Source organism: Pipistrellus hanaki (assembly GCF_964339955.1).
Source record: "Pipistrellus hanaki genome assembly, chromosome: 6".
Classification (NCBI taxonomy): domain Eukaryota; kingdom Metazoa; phylum Chordata; class Mammalia; order Chiroptera; family Vespertilionidae; genus Pipistrellus; species Pipistrellus hanaki.
Genome location: NC_140508.1, coordinates 45,435,302 through 45,456,315, shown reverse-complemented (window position 1 = coordinate 45,456,315; position 21,014 = coordinate 45,435,302). Strand labels below are relative to the sequence as shown.

The window sequence follows — 21,014 nt, the reverse complement described above, 5'->3', positions numbered from 1 at the left end:
CATTCCATTGTATGAATTATATTTCTCTTCCTCACAAAGCTTTGAGAACACTTTTTTCCATTGATCAATAATTTTGTGTGGCCGAAACCGGTTTGGCTCAGTGGTAGAGCGTCAGTCTGCGGACTGAAAGGTCCCGGGTTCGATTCCGGTCAAGGGCATGTACCTTGGTTGCGGGCACATCCCCAGTAGGGGATGTGCAAGAGGCAGCTGGTCGATGTTTCTCTCTCATCGACGTTTCTAGCTCTCTATCCCCCTCTTTTTCTCTCTGTAAAAAATCAATAAAATATATTTAAAAATTAAAAAAAATTAAAAAAATAATTTTGTGTGGAAGTGTTAAGTTCTTAATGACCCTCTCAATCTGTATGACCATATTTTCAATTCTGTACATTTTTTTCCTTATATATTTGAGTACTTCCTCTCTAAAGTTCTCTCAGAACTTTGTTCCTGAAATCTTCCTTGGTAAATGTTGGGACTTCTTAAACTACTTTGCATACTTCTTAACATTTTAAGTACTTTCTATTTATTTTTTCCTAGGTTTTCTAGGGCCCATGTTCAATCTTCCAGCTGACTTTTCAGCCACTTTAGTCAATTTATTGACCTTTTTGTAAAAATTAAGATTATTTCCAAGAATTTTAAATAAATATTTAATAATTCTCTGTTCTTATTTTATACTAGAAGCCCAATGCATGAAATTCATGCAAGAGTAGGCCTTCCTTCCCCTGGATGCCAGCACTGGCTTCCCTCTGGCACCGGATCCAGGCTTCCTCTCGCAGCCCTGGCTTTATCCAGAAGGGTGTCCAGTCTAATTAGCATATTATGCTTTTATTATTATAGATTTTTAATGCCTCTTATTAACTCTGTTGAGATTGACTTCTTTCTTTCAAGTGTTGTTTCCTTTAAATATTTGGTAATGTAGGTTATATGCTTATCTCTATATCTGATATTAGCCTGTATGAAGGCTATTTTGGGGTTACCACAACCTACCTTGGAAATTTAGGAGGGGCCCATGTGCTTCCAGGCAAGGGAACCAGTAGCTTATAACCATTAAGTGGGAACTGTCCTCTTTGTCAATGGGAGACACCGGGGGCTCCACTGTGCCTCTATGACTCAAGTAGATACACCTACTGCTGCAGCCTGGGGACAAAGGCCTCTGTCTGTCACTCACCACTTGGCTAAGGCAGGAAAAGGAAGATGCACACCTACCAGGCTGCTCCTACTGAACCTGTCCCCAGGATGGTTGCCTGCCTCATAACTCCTCCTCCTACCTGAATTTTTCACCTTCAAACAAAGAATACTGGCACTCTCAACTCTAATGGCCACCTAAAACTTGATCTGGAGGAACACTTGACTCTCAAAGCTCACATGTGCAAAATAAAGAAATGGATATAAATGACCACTTGTATTCTTTATTTCTACTTGGAAGGGTAGATAGAGCTGTGTTTAGAAATCCACTGTATAATATCCAGCCAGAAAGCCTGTTCAAATCCTTGTTCAACTATACACAAAGAACTTCATCTCTCTGTGCCTCAGTTTCCTCATCTGTTAAAGTGGCTAATAATAATAACTAACGTTTCAGGAAGATTAAGAAGATTAAATGGCTGACACATATCAAGGTCTTTGATCAATACCAGTTCACAATAAGTATTCAATAAATATTAGGTATTATTGTTGTTCCAATTCAGCGATTCTGCGGCTACAATCTTATTCTGGATGTTGAAACTCACACCCTGCCTGTTCCCAACGTAAAAAAAATAAGCTAAAGAGAAAAGTCACACAATTTGGAGAAATCATTAAAACTCAAAATTAATAACTTTTCCTCTTCCTTTGATGGTCAATTGAAATCATATTTTCACTGAAGAAATTCCTTTAATAACTTTTGGAATCTTTGATTGCATTGGCTTCTGTTCAAAACAAGAATTTCATTTCAGTTCTTATGATGTTTACAGCACAGGTGCTGAGGGCTAAACACATTACACTCACAAGTGCAAAAATGGAGCAAAGAAAATTTTTCTTACCACATGACTCAGCATGAAATTCTTTAATCATATATTTACACCCTCAAACTTGTACACTAAGGCTTTATTTTCTCCAGAAATTTTACACAAACATCAGAGTCACATCTGATTGTTTATCCTTTTTAAAGGATTTTATTTATTTTTAAAATATTTTTATTGATTTCAAAGAAGAAAGGAGAGGGGAGAGAGAGAGATAGAAACATCAATGATGAGAGATTATTGATTGGCTGCTTCCCTACACACCCCACACTGGAGATAAAGCCTGAAACCCTAGTATGTGCCCTAACTTGGAATTGAACCAGCAACCTCTTGGTATATGGGATGATGCACAACCAACTGAGCCACCCAGCTGGGTTAATTATTTAACTCTTTAAGTAAATTTTCGTTTTGCTCAAATGTTAATAGAATTTTTTTTTCAATCTTTTATTTTTTAAAGTTTCTAGGATGTCTATTTTTGCTTATATTACTTAGAAATCAGTGTAATCAGGTGACTAGCTAAGTTAAGGATTTTTTAAATTGTATCTTTGATTATTGATTTCATGCCAATTAATCTGCTTCCTTTCTCAAAAACACCATAATTCTTGGATTTACTTTGTGTTTTCTCTTTTTATCTATAATTACCCTCCTATTATTCCCTATACATTTTAAGAGAAACCGTAAAAGACACCCTGCTCAGCAATAACTAAATTTCCCAGTACATCAGTTTGGCTGCTTTATTGCTTCTAAAATCTATTTAAATTTTGCTGTTGCATTTTAAATCTTATTTACCTTCTAATTCTTGCCATAAACCTTTTCCTGAAATCTCACTTTTTTCTATGCCATTATGTATCCCTTCCTTATTTGACACCATTTTTTTTTAACAACCCTAAAGTTTTTACCCATTTCTTTAACCTTGGATATGCGTTAATGTGTTCAAAAACTATGTGTGTCAACAAAGGTTGTGTGTGAGTTCCTGTCAGCCCCACTGTTGTGTATTTACTTTACAAAGAGAGTGGATAAGATATATAAATCCAAACACCGCTCCAGGTTTCTTTCTGTCCTTGCTTCTTAAATCCTCCTCACCCATCTGTGGCTAAAACATTGTTTGATACATATCATGAATAACATCATTTAGAATGGAAATGGGTATTAGAGTATGAAGATATTTAAATTATATAATGAGTATAGTGAATACATTGGTGAACAGTGTGCATATGTGGGATAAATTTGGTGGTGTTTTTATTGAATAAAAGAAAAGTATAGGATAGTGGATTGGGGAAAACAAGAATGCAACATGAGTAATGTGGATGAAGTTAGCATTCAACTGTGGAACAAAGGAACCTGGTGAGGCGACTCCACATCTTCCTCATCTTGTTGCCCCATTTACAGGACCTCTGCACAGGTTAATGACAATGTAATAAAACAATACTGGACATGCAAAAGAAGTAAATAGCATCAGGGATGATGCAACAAGTGTTCTGGCTTCTCCCAGCTCCAAGACAAACTGGGGAGGAGTAGGAAAGGGAGACAGGCATGCATTAGATGAAATCATAAGGAGGACTTGGGTTAAAATAAAACAGAATGTCCTGGGCCTATGAAGTAAAGAGTAGTAGAGAACCTGTTGGCTAGTTGGCATAAATTATTGTTTGAACTCTACGTTGCCTGGCTTGTCCTACAACATTGCTGGATAGAAGGAACTTTGCAGTAGTCATGGAGGAGTTCACTCCCCGGAGTTTCATTCTCCAGTTGGTTTTCTTGCAATTATGCTAGCCTACTGATTTGTGTGATCTCCTGCTTCTACCTGCCTTACTGGAGTGTCAATCTCGGTGTGAAAAGATTGAAGAGTCATTTTGAGTATAATTTCCACAGTCCCATGGACTCCCATCTGGAGTAGTTCTGTTGAACTGCTAGAATGCATGTATGCCCTGACCCTGACATTCCAAACAAAGAGAGTGGATGAAATATACAAACCCAAATATTACCTCCAGAGTTCTTTCTGTTTTTAGCCCACAAAAAAAAAAAAAAAAAAAAAAAAAAAAGATATTGCTTGTGATGACTAAAGTGCCTAGAGTGGAAAGTACCAATGATTGTCCTCACCTTCCTCTGAGTCATACTTGAAAGAAAGAAAAAAAAAACTGCTAAGAAAGACAGAAGCTAGGATATAGCAGCAAATGCAAAGCAGAGAGATGGATTCCAGAATTTTGATGGGCAGAGTTCTTGTGTTTCTGAATGTGGGAAGGCAGTCGTGGTAGGAACACAAGATAGTCACACAGGTAGCCCCTCAATTAGACCTTTTCATCCACCCCATTAATATGTAGTCAGCAAAAAATTCTTTCATATTTTGATCGTTCATTGATTTTCTATTTTTATTTTTAAAAATTTTTATTGATTTGAGAGGGAGAGGAAGTGGGAGGGAGAAAGTATTAGGATGTTTAAATTAAATAGTAAGTATAGAGAATACACTGGTGAAAGATGTGCATCCTGTGCACCCACACTGGGGATCTAGCCCATCACCTGATTGGGAATCAACTATTGGCCTCTTAGTGGATGGGACAGCAACACTCAACTACCTGAGCCATGCTGGTTAGGGCCATCTCTTAGGTTTCAGAAGTGTGAGTTTTCATCTGTTTTTGTATGCTTCCATGTGTAATTGTGGTATAAAGTTGTAAGAATCTGTATGGAACAAAATATATCTTTCCTACATAATAGATGAATTGTTAGTTTTAAAGATTATGTATTTCTATATTTTTAATGAAAAAATTTTAAATTAGATTTATATCCCTAAAAAGTCAGTTGGTAATACACTGTACATATTGTAATGACAAAAGTGCTTTTATTCATTTCAGAAGAAACATTTTAATCAATCAAAGTTGCACAAAGAATGCGTTTACTGATTCACAGAAAGATTTAAGAGTCTCACTCTTTCTCATTTTTGTAAACAGATATATTTCCCCTTAGGATTAAAATTTTGAGAAGTCACAATACAAATAGGAAGATTTTTTTCACCAAAGAAGATAAGAATGTAAACAATGCCAGACAATTCCAATCCTGTGTATAGGTTATTATTATCCAGCTCAGTGTCCAGCGCTGATGCAAGGTCAGTGTGGAATCAGCCCTCAAGATCATCAGCCCCAAAAGGAACCACAGGAGACACTAAGTATTTGATTATCTGAGATAAATTTGATCCATGGGATATGAATTATGGGTAAAGAACTTGCAAGAGCTCTGCAGCCTGCATGAAAAACATGGAACTTGACCCTCACAGCCCAAAGAAATTGCCAATGGAAGAAAATTTGGGTGGGTGGGGCAGTATGAAAGCATGTGAAGTTAACCTACCTTCTCCTGCAAAAGCTGCTACCACCACACGTAACCAACACGGTGGCAACTGGGAAGAAGATGGATATAAGGCAAGGCAGGGAAGTGGGGCCACACCAAGACCAGAAGTCCACCTTCACAGAAAAAAAAGACTGAGGCATGTCAGGGTCATTCCAGAGCATTCAGCTAAGGCAGAGATCAATAACTCAAACTGACACATCAGAGAACAAAAGTCCCGGGTCCTGTAGTCAAACACTCAGGCAATGGGCTTTCAGTAGATTGGAGCTGGATATGGAGCCAGTGGCCTTCCTGACAGGAGATTTCACATGCATCGTGCCCAGGCCCAGGCCTGAGACTTTTGGGGGGACAAATAAGTTCATGTGAGCAGAGTATGGAGAGGGGGTTGAGGAGCCCAGCTTTCCACGGTGAAAAGTGCTCCCCTCCCCCACCTCAGGATAGCTAGTAGGAGAATGCTGTCTAAGTAAGGGAAGAGGGTACAGAAGAGACAAAGAGCAGTGCTTCGTGATGATAGCCTCAGAGACTCAATGAGGGAAACTGAGATTAATGTCTTTTAAATTCACTTGTCACTCTCCTGGCTCAATGTCAAATTCACAAGACAAATTCTCTGTGCAAAATGAATGCTGGTTGATATACTTTTACAACTTTAAACTCTCGCTGAAATCCACCCCAAGCTCTGTTTCCTCCTAAGTGAGAAGCCCCTTACAGGACATTTTGGTCAATAGAAGATGGAAGAGGAAGATGCATCTTGCCCACTGCACTGAAATTTTAACTCCCATAGAAACGAGCTGAGTTTCCAAAATACATTCCATATAAACATTTTCTCTTGTCACCCATATTAAAGTGGTTTCTAAGTTTGTCATTTCCTAAAAGTGGTCTAATGATTTGAATTTTCATAATTCCCTCAAAAGGAAGTAGGTAACTTAAAGTCAATATCATCCTCAATGATGTTGACCTTCAGGTCCAGAGGTTGAATCTTTTTATATGCTTGAAAACTCAGGGTGATGAGAGGTGAGAGAGGGAGCAAGAGTCCTTCAATACTAAAGGACTTCAACGAAAATCAACTACAGATTGAGAAAAAGAGCAGGACAAGCCCAGGCCAAAAGCTGGAAGAAGGGGACATGACACTGTGATGAAATTCCATCGGCTTTAGATATTAGCAAAAATGCCCACGTTATGCTATGGGAAGATTACATTGCTGTTTTCGTCCAGCTCCCATGTACTAGACACTGTGCCCTTTTCAGGGAGAGCAGACTCTGCCATAGAAGAAAATGGTCTGGTTTTTGTTGTGTCTGATGAAAAAGAGAAAAGGGTGATCAGCATTAAAGGTCTCCCAGGATGGTGCAGACATTACACTGCCCACAGCCCCACTGGCTCCAACTGCCTGGGTGCCATCTTCATCCACCTCCACAAAGGTTTTATGGACAACTTTCGACAAATACAAACTGGGATGTGGAGAGATTCCAGTAAGATCAGCCTTCTTTTCATCGAAGACATCCGTGATGCCCATGTCTTGGAGAATAGAGTTGAGATCATAGCTGTCTTCCAGGGTGAATTGGGGAAAGGAGACAGCTACTCTTTTTTCTGACATATATTCTGGACTGCTCCAGGCCACTATTTTTTCATAAGTGATGTTTCTTTCAAGCTGCAAAATGAAAAAGAAAAATATTAAGGGTCAGATTATGAGCCTGCAAAGAATACCCCAATTACTTCTCAGGGCCTGAGTCTACTCAACGATAGTAACAATCTTTAAGTTCTTTTCCTATACCTCAAAATACTCTGATTTCATTTAAAACTCCTCCAAGCAAATCTTTTTTCTCTTTAGACCTGTCATAGTAATATATAGAAATGTTTAAAAATGCTTTTTAAATGTCTTAAAAATATTAAGAAGGTTTTAATATGTTTAAATTAACTTTACTTGAAACTTAAAGAGTGATTGTAAGAACACATTCCTCACTGCCCTGAAGCAAGTGTACCTCATAGAAAGAATTTGAACTTCAGTAAATAACTCAGAGTAACTTGTCAAGATAACCTCTTGAGTGAGTGATGTACTCTCCCTAGATAATCACATGTAACCCCTCGTTCTGTTTGAGATAATGTGTGCATTGACGCAGTTCATTGATAGCCATCTGGACTACTGCAAATGGGGTGCAGACTTTACAAATGGGGATCCTGACCAGCCCAGTGCTCGCCTGTCAAGACAGCCACAAAGGCACGTCCTTTTGTCAGTCTGGCAAGTGATTCCACTCCATGCTCCTCTTCCTACCAGCTGACAGAAGAGCGGCTAGCAACTCCTGATTGAAACGTGACTGAGCTCTCGGGTGAGGAACACTGGCCCCCTGCATCTGGACAAGACCAGCCCAGCTGCTGCACCCCAGAGGAGACAGCACCACCGGGATCCCATTTAAGCCTGTACCCATAGCACCAGGAATTGTGTGAGTAATAAAGTGCTGTGTGATTTGCAACTGCATAAATTTCATGTGGTGTAATTCCTCTGGTAGTCAATTGAATTATTTTGCATACACTTAAAATTTAAGGTAAAGCTTCTGGTCTTTTTTGGTCATAAGCCTGCCCCTTGGTCTTGCTTGCATAGAGTAGCCTCTTTGCTAGCAACTACTTGAATGTCCCATACCTGCATGGTTAAAGTTTATCTCAAGGGACACCTTAGATAAACATCCCAGATCCTTTCCCGGGATCTACTTGGGACAAGAAATTACAAAACAACTTGAGTTCCAGTGTTTTTTTTTTACAGTCTAACAGACAAGTACTCAAAACTCAGTTGATTAAGTTGGGTGAGCATTACCAAGTCTTGACATTGGAAGTTCAATCTCTTCTATAAAACAGAGATAATACCATTAGGCTCCTCAAAGATTAAACAAAATAATGTATTTAAAATACTTAACATAGTGCAGATACATAATACATTTTGAATAATGGTCGTTATTATAATTACTAACCAGTGTTTCTCTCTTCCTCTGTATCTCTTTACCCTACAGGATGTGTAGTTGAGCTCCCAGGCTTTTATTAATTCCCACCTCACACACTATCTGTTCCAGTATCAGCATCCCCACTGCTGTCCAAGCACAGGCATCTTGAAGCAGGATTCAGCTATAATGTCTTTGACTGAGCTATAGCAAAATAGTCTGAGTGAGAGGCCAGCAGTCAGGATGTTCAGGGAAAAGAAAACGCTATCTTATCTGTAGCAATTCTCAAGTTACTCCCCATCCAGATTTGGCGATCTGGAAAAATACGATTCCAGAGAGCAAAATGGGATTTGAAAGGAAAGCCCTAGCCTAAATGTTTGGCATTTGTTCTTTTCTAAACAGGTGAGGAATAAACAGTTCAGCAAATTCAGATTCAAACAGCTCAGATACCACCCTGCCTCAGGATGTAAGTGGTAGATGGTGCTGCTCTCCAAAGATCTATAATGAAACATTTTGGAGAGACAGGAAAATGAAGCTTTACCTCCTGTAGGCCCTTCACGTTATCTGCAGAGGGAGATGGCAGGAGGACGAACATGCTGAGCTTGCCCTTGGTATACGGCATTTCAAGGATCTGTGCATTCACCTCCTCTATGAAGCCCATTTTAAACATACCCTTTTGATTCATCATCTTCACAGTCTTCTTCTCATTCTGCAGTGAATGAACAAGGTAGAAGGTCAGGACTGCCATGATAAGCTTACAAACTCACAGGGTCCCCAACTTCTCTAAAAACAGGGGGCCATTAAGTTGAGCAAGGTCTTCCCCAGAAGTACTGAGCCATACCAGTGACCCAACCTAAGAGTCATCTGCCCACAGGCCCTTACTTTGCCAACACGTTTTCCTTCTGTGGTTTTAATGGATTATTCAACTCCTAAAACTATTGGGTCGGCAGCTAAGTAATTGCGGGTTTCACACATATATGGCTTCAGTTGAATTTTTAGGTTTGCAGACGTAGTACAAATGTAAAACACATTTTGTTATTTGATAGTTGGCTATTCAGCTGTTAATCAGTAAAAAAAGTTTTTTGATCTGTTTTGTAGTTTTCGTTTGGCGTTCGTTGAAAAATGGAAAATCAAAAGGAACATTTTCGTCATATTTTGCTTTTTTATTTCCTCAAAGGGAAAAATGCATCGCAAGCTCATAAAAAGTTATGTGCTGTTTATGGTGACGAAGCCTTAAAAGAATGGCAGTGTCAAAATTGGTTTGCCAAATTTCGTTCTGGTGATTTTTCACTCAAAGATGAAAAACGCTCTGGTAGTCCAGTTGAAGTTGATGATGCCCTAATCAAAGCAATAATCAATTCGGACTGTCACAGTACAACACGTGAGATTGCAGAGAAGCTTCATGTATCACATATATGCATTGAAAATCACTTAAAACAACTTGGCTATGTTCAAAAACTCGATACATGGGTTCCTCACGAACTGAAAGAATCACAGTTAACGCAACGCATTAGCAGCTGCGATTTGCTAAAGAAACGTAATGAAAATGATCCATTTTTAAAACGACTGATAACTGGCGATGAAAAATGGGTTGTTTACAACAATGTCAAGCGGAAAAGATCGTGGAGCAGGGCAGGTGAACCAACTCAAACAACATCAAAAGCTGATATTCATCAAAAGAAGGTTTTGTTATCAGTTTGGTGGGATTACAAAGGAATTGTCTACTTTGAACTATTACCACCCAACCGAACGATCAATTCTGATGTCTACATTGAACAACTAATGAAATTAAACAATGCAGTTGAAGAAAAGCGGCCCGAATTGACAAATCGAAAAGGTGTTGTATTCCATCATGACAATGCAAGGCCACACACATCTTTGGTCACTCGGCAAAAATTAATGGAGCTTGGTTGGGATGTTTTGCCACATCCACCATATAGTCCTGACCTTGCACCATCTGATTACTTTTTGTTTCGATCTTTACAAAACTCCTTGAATGGTAAAAATTTCAATAATGATGATGATGTCAAATCGTACCTGATTCAGTTTTTTGCTAATAAAAACCAGAAGTTTTTTGAACGTGGGATTATGATGCTGCCTGAAAGATGGCAAAAGGTCATTGATCAAAATGGGCAATACATTACAGAATAAAGTTATTTAGTTCCATGAAAAAATTGTCTTTGATTTTCTTTAAAAAATCCGCAATTACTTAGTTGCCGACCCAATAGTTATTGGTAGCTTGTCTATTCAGGTACCTACTCACAGCTCAGCCAGCAGAAACAATCCCTGCAGCTCTCTCTAACTTTTATATCTCAGCTACCCCAGCCTCATGGCCTCACTAAGACCCCCTATCTGAGCTGGACTGAATTACCCCACTGCAGGGCCAGTGGGAACCTTGGTTAAATGATAGTCACCTACGTAGTAAATAACAATAGCTGTTCCAAGTACTTCCATCAGAGGCAAGGGCACAGCCCCAGACACCTCAAACTTCAGATAAGCTCACAGTATGGGAGTGGGAGGATTAGCAATCTACAGATGAGGACATGAAGCCCTTGACAGTGGTCCAGCCAACTGGATCTGACTTTTCCCTTTCCTCCTATTCTACAGCTTAGTGGTTTAAAACATGGGTTTTTCAGGCAAACACAGATTTGAATCCTAATGCATGGATTTGGCTATGTAACTTAACCTTTGTGATTTTTTTCCCCTCTGCTCCTTAGTGGGAATAATAATAATATCACCTGTTTTCATAAGGTGATTTTAGGAAACAAATGAAATAACAAATGGAAAATGCTCAGTCTGACACTAAAGATAGGGAGAGACAGAGACAGAGAGAGGGGGAGAAGGAAGGAAGGAAGGAAGGAAGGAAGGAAGGAAGGAAGGAAGGAAGGAAGGAAGGAAGGAAGAAAGAAAGAAAAAGGATAACTACAGATACTGATTTTTGTTAACAGCAAATGTGTTCTTATTATAAATGCAAGCTATAACCCAGGGTCTAAGCTTTAGATTTGAGTATACATATTACAAACCATTCTTAGTGGAAACTGTGAGTGGAATCATTAGAAACCACACACATGCTCTAATGTAGTACCTCGCTTAAAGAGAAAGGTGCATCAACCGTGTTTCCAACTTCAAAGTATTTTTCCCATTTGGCCTTGAAGTAAACAGCATTCACCAGCACCAGGACAGTCCCATTGTTAATGGAATTCTTGCTGAAGAGTTCCTTGATTTTACCTAAAAAAAAAAAAATTAAAAAGAATAAAATACTTTTGATACAATTCATATCTTAAATATGAATTGCATCAAAAATATTCATAGACAGATTTGTTTCTTAATGCAGCTGAACATGCCCAGGGCTGGAGAGTGTCTCATTCAAGAACTAATCCAAGAAAATTAAAGCACTCAGAGTCCTGTGTAGGGAAGGAGTAGAGGTAAGGTTGGGAGCGGTGGGAGGAGCATCTATATAATTCAGAGCCCTGTAACTGAGGGCGATTTTCTGGTTCTGTCACTGTGGTGGGAACTTGGCATCAGATATCTTACACCCTGATTTCTCCTTCAGAGTAGAGATCCTGCTGCCTGATTATATTATCACATCCTTGAGAAAAAAGGGCTCTTGCATAAACTTCCTGTCTCAAGCACTCATCACAGCAGCATACATATGCTTATGCATAAACAAAAATGCACATAAATGTACGCATCAATGATATAAAACCTATCTTTTAGAGACTCTCACATGCCCTCCCTCATTCCATCCTACATCACCCTTGAGAAGTAGATATTGTTATCCCTTCTCTTTAGGATAATAAACAATAGCTCATGAGGACTAAGGCCACACAGCCCAAAAGCAGGGAAGCTGACTGAGATCAATCCCCAGGTCCTTCCAATGCTTGGTTCAGTGCTGGGCCTCCTTCCAGAAAAGCACAGCCCTAAGGCAGACCGGAAAAGCCCATGCTATTAGGCAATAGTTCATTTTCAGTACACATCCTTTTCTACCTCAAAATAGCAACTCAACAGTATTACAGGAATGTATGCCGAGGCTTGAGCACCTTAAGATTTCCACTTAAATATCATAATAATACATTATTTTTGTCACCATATATATATTTAAAATACTCTGGGAGAGCCGAAACCGGTTTGGCTCCGTGGTAGAGCGTCAGTCTGCGGACTGAAAGGTCCCAGGTTCGATTCTGATCAAGGACATGTACATTGGTTGCGGGCACATCCCCAGTAGGGGGTGTGCAAGAGGCAGCTGGTCGATGTTTCTCTCTCATTGACGTTTCTAGCTCTCTATCCCGCTCTCTTCCTCTCTGTAAAAAATCAATAAAATATATTAAAAAAAGAAAATACTCTGGGAGAGTTAAGTAACTAAAGAGAAACTAGATATTTATACCTTAATCTAAAGATTTTCCTCTTGGCAACTAAATGGGACTTTAAAGGCACGGGAAATTTTTTATGGCATGTGAAAGAAGTGAAGAGAAATAATTTTGGAGTTTGGTTATTCCCCTCAAGGAAAGGCCAGGCAGGAGCACCCCAGCCCTAAGCCAATGTGAGGAAGACTGGAGATAGGAAGAGAACAGGGCATATTCCCAGGTAGGAAAATCTTTACTTGAAAAAGTAAATTAAAATATATGACATCTGTTATAAGGTGACATGAATGACATGTCAGAATGGTGATCTCTTTATTTGGGCTCATAGACTCTGCTTTTCATTTTGAGAAATTAAGATTTCATGTTAGTGTTAAGGGTCATTCCTGATGACTCTAACTCTCATTAAACAATCCATCATTTATCCAAGTGTTTGGTAAAATCTTTCTGATCTATATCTTTTTTTAATATATTTTATTAATTGTTTACAGAGAGGAAGAGAGAGGGATAGTTAGAAACATCAATGAGAGAGAATCATTGATCAGCTGCCTCCTGGACACCCCCACTAGGGATGTGCCCGCAACCAAGATACATGCCCTTGACTGGAATCAAACCCGGGACCCCTCAGTTCGCAGGCTGACGCTCTATCCACTGAACCAAACTGGTTTTGGCTGACCTATATCTTAATATCTCTCAAATTCATCCACCTCTCACCATCTCTACCCTTGTCTACTTCTGAATTGTTCTCCAGCCTATAATTAGATGTCTTTTAAAAGATGCATTCCCTGCCCTGACTCGTATGGCTCAGTTGGTTGAACATCCTTTTATTCTTGGGAATCAGTTTGATACCCAGTCAGGGCACATGACCAGGTTTTGGGTTCAATCCCCAGGGTGGGGCATGCTGGAGACAATCAATTGACGTTTCTCTCTCACATTGATGTTTCTCTCTCTCCCTTTCCCTTCCTCTCTCTAAAATAAATAAAAATATTTTTTAAAAAATAAAAAATAAAAAACACACTCTCTGCCTTAAACCTTCTCTAGCTTTCTTTTGTTCTTAGTTCATTATGTAAATGAATTCTGAAAATTTCTACACTTGAGAGGGTTCTTATTAAGGCAATGTTACTTTGTATATTAATTATAAATAAATATAACACACTAAAATGCTATTGCAGATTTGAAACTCCCTACAGCTCAATTAAAGGATAGTTTTTAAATTATTTTGTTGTAAACTAGGTATTGTAATGGGTCCCAAATATTCCTAATATGACAGACAAACTCCAGTATCAGTGGATATTTTAGAGGGAAGATGAGTTTTGATTCTATGGGCAAATGAACATTTAGTGCTAAAAACACTGGTGTGGTTCAAAAAATTAGTATCAACAGTATCAAAGAAAACACTATATTATAATGAAAGCATTTACAGCATTATAAATATTGAAACAAGAAACTGAACCTATGAGGAGAAACTATTTAGAGTATGAAATTGTGGGTTCCATTTACTAAAGAAAATACAAATTATGAAATTTTATGGAGGTAAGACATCTCCTCATTCCTACTCCATTATTTTACAAATGTGGCTACTGAGAACTAGAAAGGTCATCAACACCAAGGTCATTTGAGCAATTAAACTGCTATCAGTCCCAGTTTTGTGCAGTTTCTGTTTTGCTTTAATGCAAACATCACAGCAGTGAAGAACCCTGTACTTTGCCAAGTTAAGCACAAGTGTGAGAGACGAGCAATACACAATGGCTGATATTATTCCAAAGTAGTACAATTTATGTGTTTTGGAACAGCCATAGAAATGGCTTACATTGAAGAAAACATTAGAAGGAGGACAATAAAGAGTAGAGGGTAGATGGAGATCAATGCTCAGAGGGGTCATGGCTGAGGATTATGGTTTGATGACTGGGCTGCCAGCAAGCAAGGCAGGGAGGCCGGTTGTATTTAAATTTGATGGGGGGGGGGGGTTGTGGGGGCGCTGCTTTGAGAGCCCCACCATGTTTATACAGTCCATTTAGAAATTTCCATTTTACTAGGAGCTGATGAAGTTAAAAAGGGAGTTTCATATTAAAAAATAATGCCATCTATGTTGAACTCAAATGTTCACCACTCATCACTATCCGAAAATCCCCTTTCACTCAGAACACTTATTTCTAGTGAAAAGTTGATAAGAAGAAGGATTCTATTATTTCCATGTCCTTATGAATAACTAGATTCTCTTCCCAATCTTTTTACTGACCTTTTAAAAGAAATGGAAAGAGTTAATGTCCTGCTGACCCTGTGCTTGGCTAAAAGGCACATCACCTTTATGACAGAGGAGAGAAGGGACAGTCACGATAGCACCTGCGCATTTTAACTGTTTGACACACGCGAAAGCAGCTTTGGGCCCAGGCCACACCTGTAAGCATCTGGTCCCTGGCAGATGAGCAATGTGAAAAGCTGGGCTGAAGTGTTGGCTTTTAAATGGGAAGGGATACCAGCTAAAACAAGTTTGGTTTTTCTTACCTTGGGATTGAGATTCAACCCAGAAGTTAATCTTTTGTCTAGACTTTTCAGTGTCTTTCCGGAAGTCTATACTTTCAATCGTTGTGTGATAAAATTGAATCACACCATCTAGGTATGCCTGTTAAATTAGAACAAATGGAAATCATATCATTATGCTAATAGTAAGGAGTGAAGCAGTTGTGGGCCTTGTCACTCAAACTGGATGTGTGTCAGTCTCTGTCTACCCCCAGTCTTGATAAGCCAGACATTTCAGCTGCTGCAGTGACAGTTTCATTGCAGTGACAGTTTCACCTAGAATGCTTGGTTATGGGGCAGTCCACAGTTATAATGGCACAAGGCTTTCTACCAAATAGCCTTGTATTTGAACATTCCATTTGTGAAGACATCACAAGATAAATATCAACTATCTTGAGCAACTTAGCTGTAAAATGCTTCTATTTCAAAAAAAATTAAACTGCTAAATCGTTACAGAGTTTCTGTTTAAAATGATAACAAAAAGTTTTAGAAATAGGGTGATGTTATGCAACATTGTGAATATAATTAATGCCGTTGAATTGTATATTTAAAATGATTAAAGTGGAAATTTTTGTTACAGATATACAATTTTTAAACTTTATAATATAATATACCAAAATCATCAATTTGTACATTTTTATTATATAGTAATTGTATGATATATGAATTTATGTCTCAATAAAGCCAGGTTTTTAATGAAAGAGCATGTAGAGTTTTCTCTCATTTCCATTGTGAGAAACTACTTATTTTAGGCTGCCTCTCCCTTTCTAGGACAACCCTAGGTTGTGTGGCACATTTGCCTTTGGTCACTCCCCTCATGTCTAGTGCCATGTATATGGCTCCTTCTAGTGGTGACAGAGGAAACTGAAGCTCTAGGGACAAAGCAGTGTAGCCAGAGACAAGACAGGTGCCTTTTGACTCCAAATACAGTCTCCTTCTGCTACCCTACTCTGCTCCTTAAGTGAGTACAATTTCTCGGGGCAGGGGGTCGGAGGGGAAGCAGGGTAGCTTGATGGTGGCACCAAAGGTGATTTTAGGGAAGTGCCTTGGAAGGCAGGGGTAGGAAGGACAATAGGAAGAGGAGCTACCAGGCACCTTGATTGGGAAAGAGGTCACAAGAGAAAACAGCATTATCAAACTCGCACATGCTCTGAAGGCTTTTAGTCCTATAACCCTCTTTCCATCCACTCTAGCCCACTCACAAGAAGCCTCATAAACTGCTCAAGTTGAAAATTGGGAGGAGGGCCATAGATGCCATAGGAGAGGAAGTGGGCCTTTGACATCCCACCAGTCCGCAGTGCACAACCTGTCAATGAGGTCTGTGTTCCAGATGGCGGTTGATTTGTAAATAGTATGTTCCATGAGAGCTCTAAACACCGTTCTTGCCCAACTCACCGGACAGATTGGAAATTCCTGCTCTCCATAAAGCCTGTTAGCAATACTCAGGGTGTAATCAGATTTGATCCTATCTAGTTTGGAGAGAAGCTGCCCAAAGTAGCAACTGAGAAGTTCATTCCCATCCTTTGAAGACTCCACCTAACAAAAGAAACAAAATGTGGTCTTAGCCAGTTCAAAACAAATTGGCTTTGTTAGCATGTAAGGGAGCAATTTGAGATGAAGAGAGGAAGGAGAAGAGCAGAGAGGTCCCAGTGGAAAATTATCCATGAAAAACACATCTGGAGACAATCTTCTTTGCACCTGCCTCTTAATCTTTTTAAGGTGGAGGAATATGTAATCCTTGCTCCTGATTATGGGACGACCAATAAAAATTGTGTGTGTTAGTACAGATTTTAGCTGGAAATAAAACAGGCAAAAGGGGGAGGGGAAGAGTAAAATCCCACAGCTCATCCCTCCTCCCCTTACTCCAGGCTCCATCCTGGGGAGCTGTGGTCTGTAAAAGTAGGTGAGTAGAATGGCTTTGAACAGACGATACCAGATTCTACTCTTTAGGAAAGTGGCTTTGAGCCAAGAATGTTTAAGACACATAAACAGACAGGAATTGTGGGTCATGTGGAGTTATTACTGTTATTGGAGCTGTGGATGATGGCCAGAACCTCATGTGTGAGGATAAGCAACCATCAGCACCACCGGACTGCCAGCATGAATTGTTTGTAAAGATGCGGAGCAAGAGTTTACAGGTGGCTCACCTGTGAAGTTGGAGTTTTGGTCGCTCCTTTCTGCCCTTCCGGAGGGCTGTCAGCCCGTGCCTCCTGCTCCTTGTATTTCAGACAGGGATCCGGTGCTTTGGTTTTCTCCTGGGAAAGTTCATCAAAGTGGAGTACCTGCGTGATGATGGCATGGGGCCTTTCAGACAAGAGGAACAGCTCAAAGTCTGAAGAGCTTCAGAAACATTTTAATGATGTGACTATGACAATGATTACATAGTCCAACAAAACAACCAACAACAATTTAAAGAAATGTAAACATTTCTTTTGATTTGGGATGTGAGGTGGGATAAAGGGGGAGGTCAACTGAATGCTGCCCACACCCCCTTAGGACATGTAGGAATAAAAGTGACTAAATTAAGAGTATCAGGTATTCCTGAGACTATCACCTGTAGCTATTGACTAATCTGAATTAACTTTGAAAATACACAACGGATTTTGAAGACTTGGTATGAAAAAAATAAAAAGGTAAAATATCTCATTTAAATATTTAATTGATTACATATTGATATAATATTTTGAATGTATTGGGTTAAATAAAATGTAGTATTAAGATTAGTCTCACCTGTTTCCTTTTACTTTTTTAGTATGGATACTAAAGATTTTTAAATTACATAGTATATGGCTCAAATTCTATCTGAGTTAGATGGTGCTGATCTACAGTTTCAAATCAATCAAGTGAGGGAGGACAGGAGAAGACATGTTGTCCAGAACATCACAGACAGTTAGTAGGCCAGGTTTGATGACAGGTGACACCCAAGTGCCTGGAGAAAAAACACCTGAAACCTGAGCTGGATGATGCCAACCACACTCTAAGGTTAAGTTTTGCTAAAGAAACAATACCAAATCAAAGTAAGTGAATAAAATAGAGTGACCCTAAATGCATTCTGCCTTAATCCAAGAATTCACTCCTGTGTATTAGGGACCACAGTGGGGTTCAGATCCAGGGAAGTGTAAGACCAACCTCAGGAGCCTATTGTTTATTTGGGGAGTTGTTCTTTTTTTTTTTTTTTTTTTTTTTTTTTTTACTTTTTATACTAAGTATTTTATTTGTATGCTGCTGCCAGTGTATATAAAATAATCATTCTTATGAAGTAGAAATTCATGAAAATTCAGAGAGATAGGTGTTAAGGGCTGACAAAAGCAGAAGTTTGTATGGTGTGGCACATGTTATAGGCTAAGCTTTTTGTACAGGCTTCAGATTTAGCTCTCTTTGGATATTCACTGGTTCAAGAAAAGTGATTTAGAACACTTTCAAATTTCATTTTACTACAAAAAGGAACAAACTTTCTGGGGTCTGAAGGGATTGGTACTTGAAGATACTCCAGTCAGCAGAGGGTCATGTTGAGCATTCTACAGACAGAATTATCTCCAATCTACAGCTGCCTGGGAAACCTTCACGCGGGTGAGCCCGGCCTCCAGCCAGAGCTGTTAAACCACTTTCTTCATAGCAGTGACCTGGAGGAAGCTGACTTGGTTCACTTGAGTGCCAGGCAGAATGGTCGGTAGAGGTCGCTGGTCTCCGGTCCGCGGGGGCGAGAAGGTGGGGCAGCTACCTAAGAAGTTGTTCTTGCCGCTTTCATTCATTCATTCTACATATCAGTATTGGGTGGCTACCATAAGCCAAGCGTTGTTCTAGGTTCTGGGTCTCCCTATGACATTATGTTGTAGTGGGGAAGACATTCCAAAACCAATGCAGTCCTAGCAAGTTTGGCTCAGTGGATAGAGCGTCAGCCTGCAGACTGGAGGATCCCGGGTTTGGGATTCCGGTCAAGGGCACGTGCTTGGGTTGCGGGCTCGATTCCCAATAGGGGTATGCAGGAGGCAGCCAATCAATGATTCTCATCATTGATGTTTCTATCTCTTTCTCCCTCTCTCTTCCTCTCTGAAATCAATAAAAATATATTTTTTAAAGCAATATGTAGTGAGTAGTTACTGTATGCAATATGTTAGAAATGAAAATGTCATGCAGGAATGGCAAAGCCATAAGAGGGAATCTTTAGGGATTGGGGCCAGGATGCAATGTTAGATTGAGAGATCAAAATAGGTAAACACTGCTCAAAGTCCTGAAGGAAAAAGGTTATAGATAAGTTATCTGTGGCAAGCAAAGGGAATGCATCAGGCCCTAGGCAGCAGAGGGTTGGGCTTTCCAAGAAGTCGGAAGACCAGCATGGCTGGAGAGAGTAAAAGGGGGCATGGGGAGAAATGGTATCACCAGTTACCTGAAATTGACATCCCCAGACCTTCGTGGGCCATTGTAAGGACTCTGGCTTCTATCATTAGTGAAATTAAAAAAGGGGGGGGCGGGAGGTTAAGCAGATAAGAAATCAGGTCTGACTTGGGTGTTCAAAATACCTTTCTGGAAGCTGAGTGGAGAATACTGTCAGTGGAAGCGGGAAATTCCTGAGGAAATTGTAACCAGGTTAGAAGAGACCTCAGGGAGGTGGTGGGAGGTACCTGGTTCTGGGTAGATCTCCAAAGAAAAGCCTGTCTTTTCTGACAAATTTGATGTGAATGAGAAAGAGAGAGAGTCAAGAAGGACTCTAGGATGTTTAGCACTGGACATGAAACTGGTGCCTACTAAATATTTACTTAATAAAATGAATGAAAGAGAAAACACATACACATTAAAAATTACTAGCAATATTGGTATCAGTAATTACAGAGAGAAAGAGCATCAGACATGCAGACAGATAGACATAGAGAAGATGAATCAGAAAAGCTGTCAGACTGGGAAGGTTGGAGAGATACCATAGAGAGTGAAGATTCATTTAGTCTCCAAGAATAAAAGAGAAGAGAAGAGAAAGCAAGGCAAGGATATAAATGAAGACTCTGAGCAAGCCCAGAGTTCAATGAGCAGCTTGATTTGCCAAAATGGGATTAAGGTCTGGCATTGAGAGTGGACCCAGAGTTACTGCATCCGTACCCGGTCGATCTGATGTGCACTATCACTTCTGGCCCCCAGACGGACCATGCCAAGGGCGGCTGAGAGGCTCAGAGGACAGAAGAAAATGTTCTTAGCACCATCATTTTTGCTTATCTCTTGAAAAAGATCAAAGCAAAATTTGGAGTTTGCTGCAATGAGAGAATCCATCGTGAAACTGATGACAGCCTAAAACAAACAAAAACAAATTACAAGAGAGAGAAAATATTTAACAGAGAAAAATAAGTAGACAGTTCTCATGTTAAATACTCAAGACATAATCATATACAGTTATTCAGTAAGCTATTAAAAACTGGAAGATAGCCGAAACCGGTTTGGTTCAGTGGATTGAGCATCAGCCTGAGGAATGAAAGGTCCCGGGTTTGATCCCGGTCAAGGGCATGTACATTGGTTGCAGGCACATCCCCAGTAGGGGGTGTGCAAGAGGCAACTGGTAGATGTTTCTCTCTCATCGACGTTTCTAGCTCTCTATCTCTCTCCCTTCCTCTCTGTAAAAAATCAATAAAATATATTTTTAAAAATGAATAAATAAATAAATAAATAAAAAACTGAAAGATAGTCACCATCCTCTGGTCTATAGATAGTGATGTTAATATTTATAATAATACAGATAGACATCTATTTTTATTCAGTGATATGGATTCTTTTGCTAAGGCTGCCATAACAAAATACCACAAATCAGGTGGCTTAAACAACAGGAACTTGTTCTTCCTCAGTTCTGGAGGACAGATGTCCGTAATCAAGGTGCTGGCAGGATTGGTTCATTCTAGAGGCTC

General features: G+C 39.5%; 1 protein-coding gene across 2 annotated transcripts; it reads right to left on the bottom strand.

Annotated features, from left to right (window-relative positions):
- Positions 1-6,567: 6,567 nt before the first annotated feature.
- On the bottom strand, positions 6,568-20,403 carry SERPINB12 (serpin family B member 12; the record flags this gene model as incomplete). Of its 2 annotated transcripts, none has more annotated exons than XM_084887286.1 (7): positions 6,568-6,972; positions 8,793-8,960; positions 11,337-11,479; positions 15,115-15,232; positions 16,525-16,665; positions 17,277-17,411; positions 20,221-20,403. In XM_084887286.1, the coding sequence occupies 7 exons, from the start codon at positions 20,386-20,388 to the stop codon at positions 6,568-6,570; spliced, it is 1,278 nt and encodes a 425-aa protein (XP_084743412.1). The 2 variants fall into 2 exon arrangements, with proteins under 2 accessions (XP_084743412.1, XP_084743413.1); XM_084887287.1 differs by having other exon boundaries at positions 17,337-17,411; positions 20,221-20,388.
- Positions 20,404-21,014: the final 611 nt, after the last annotated feature.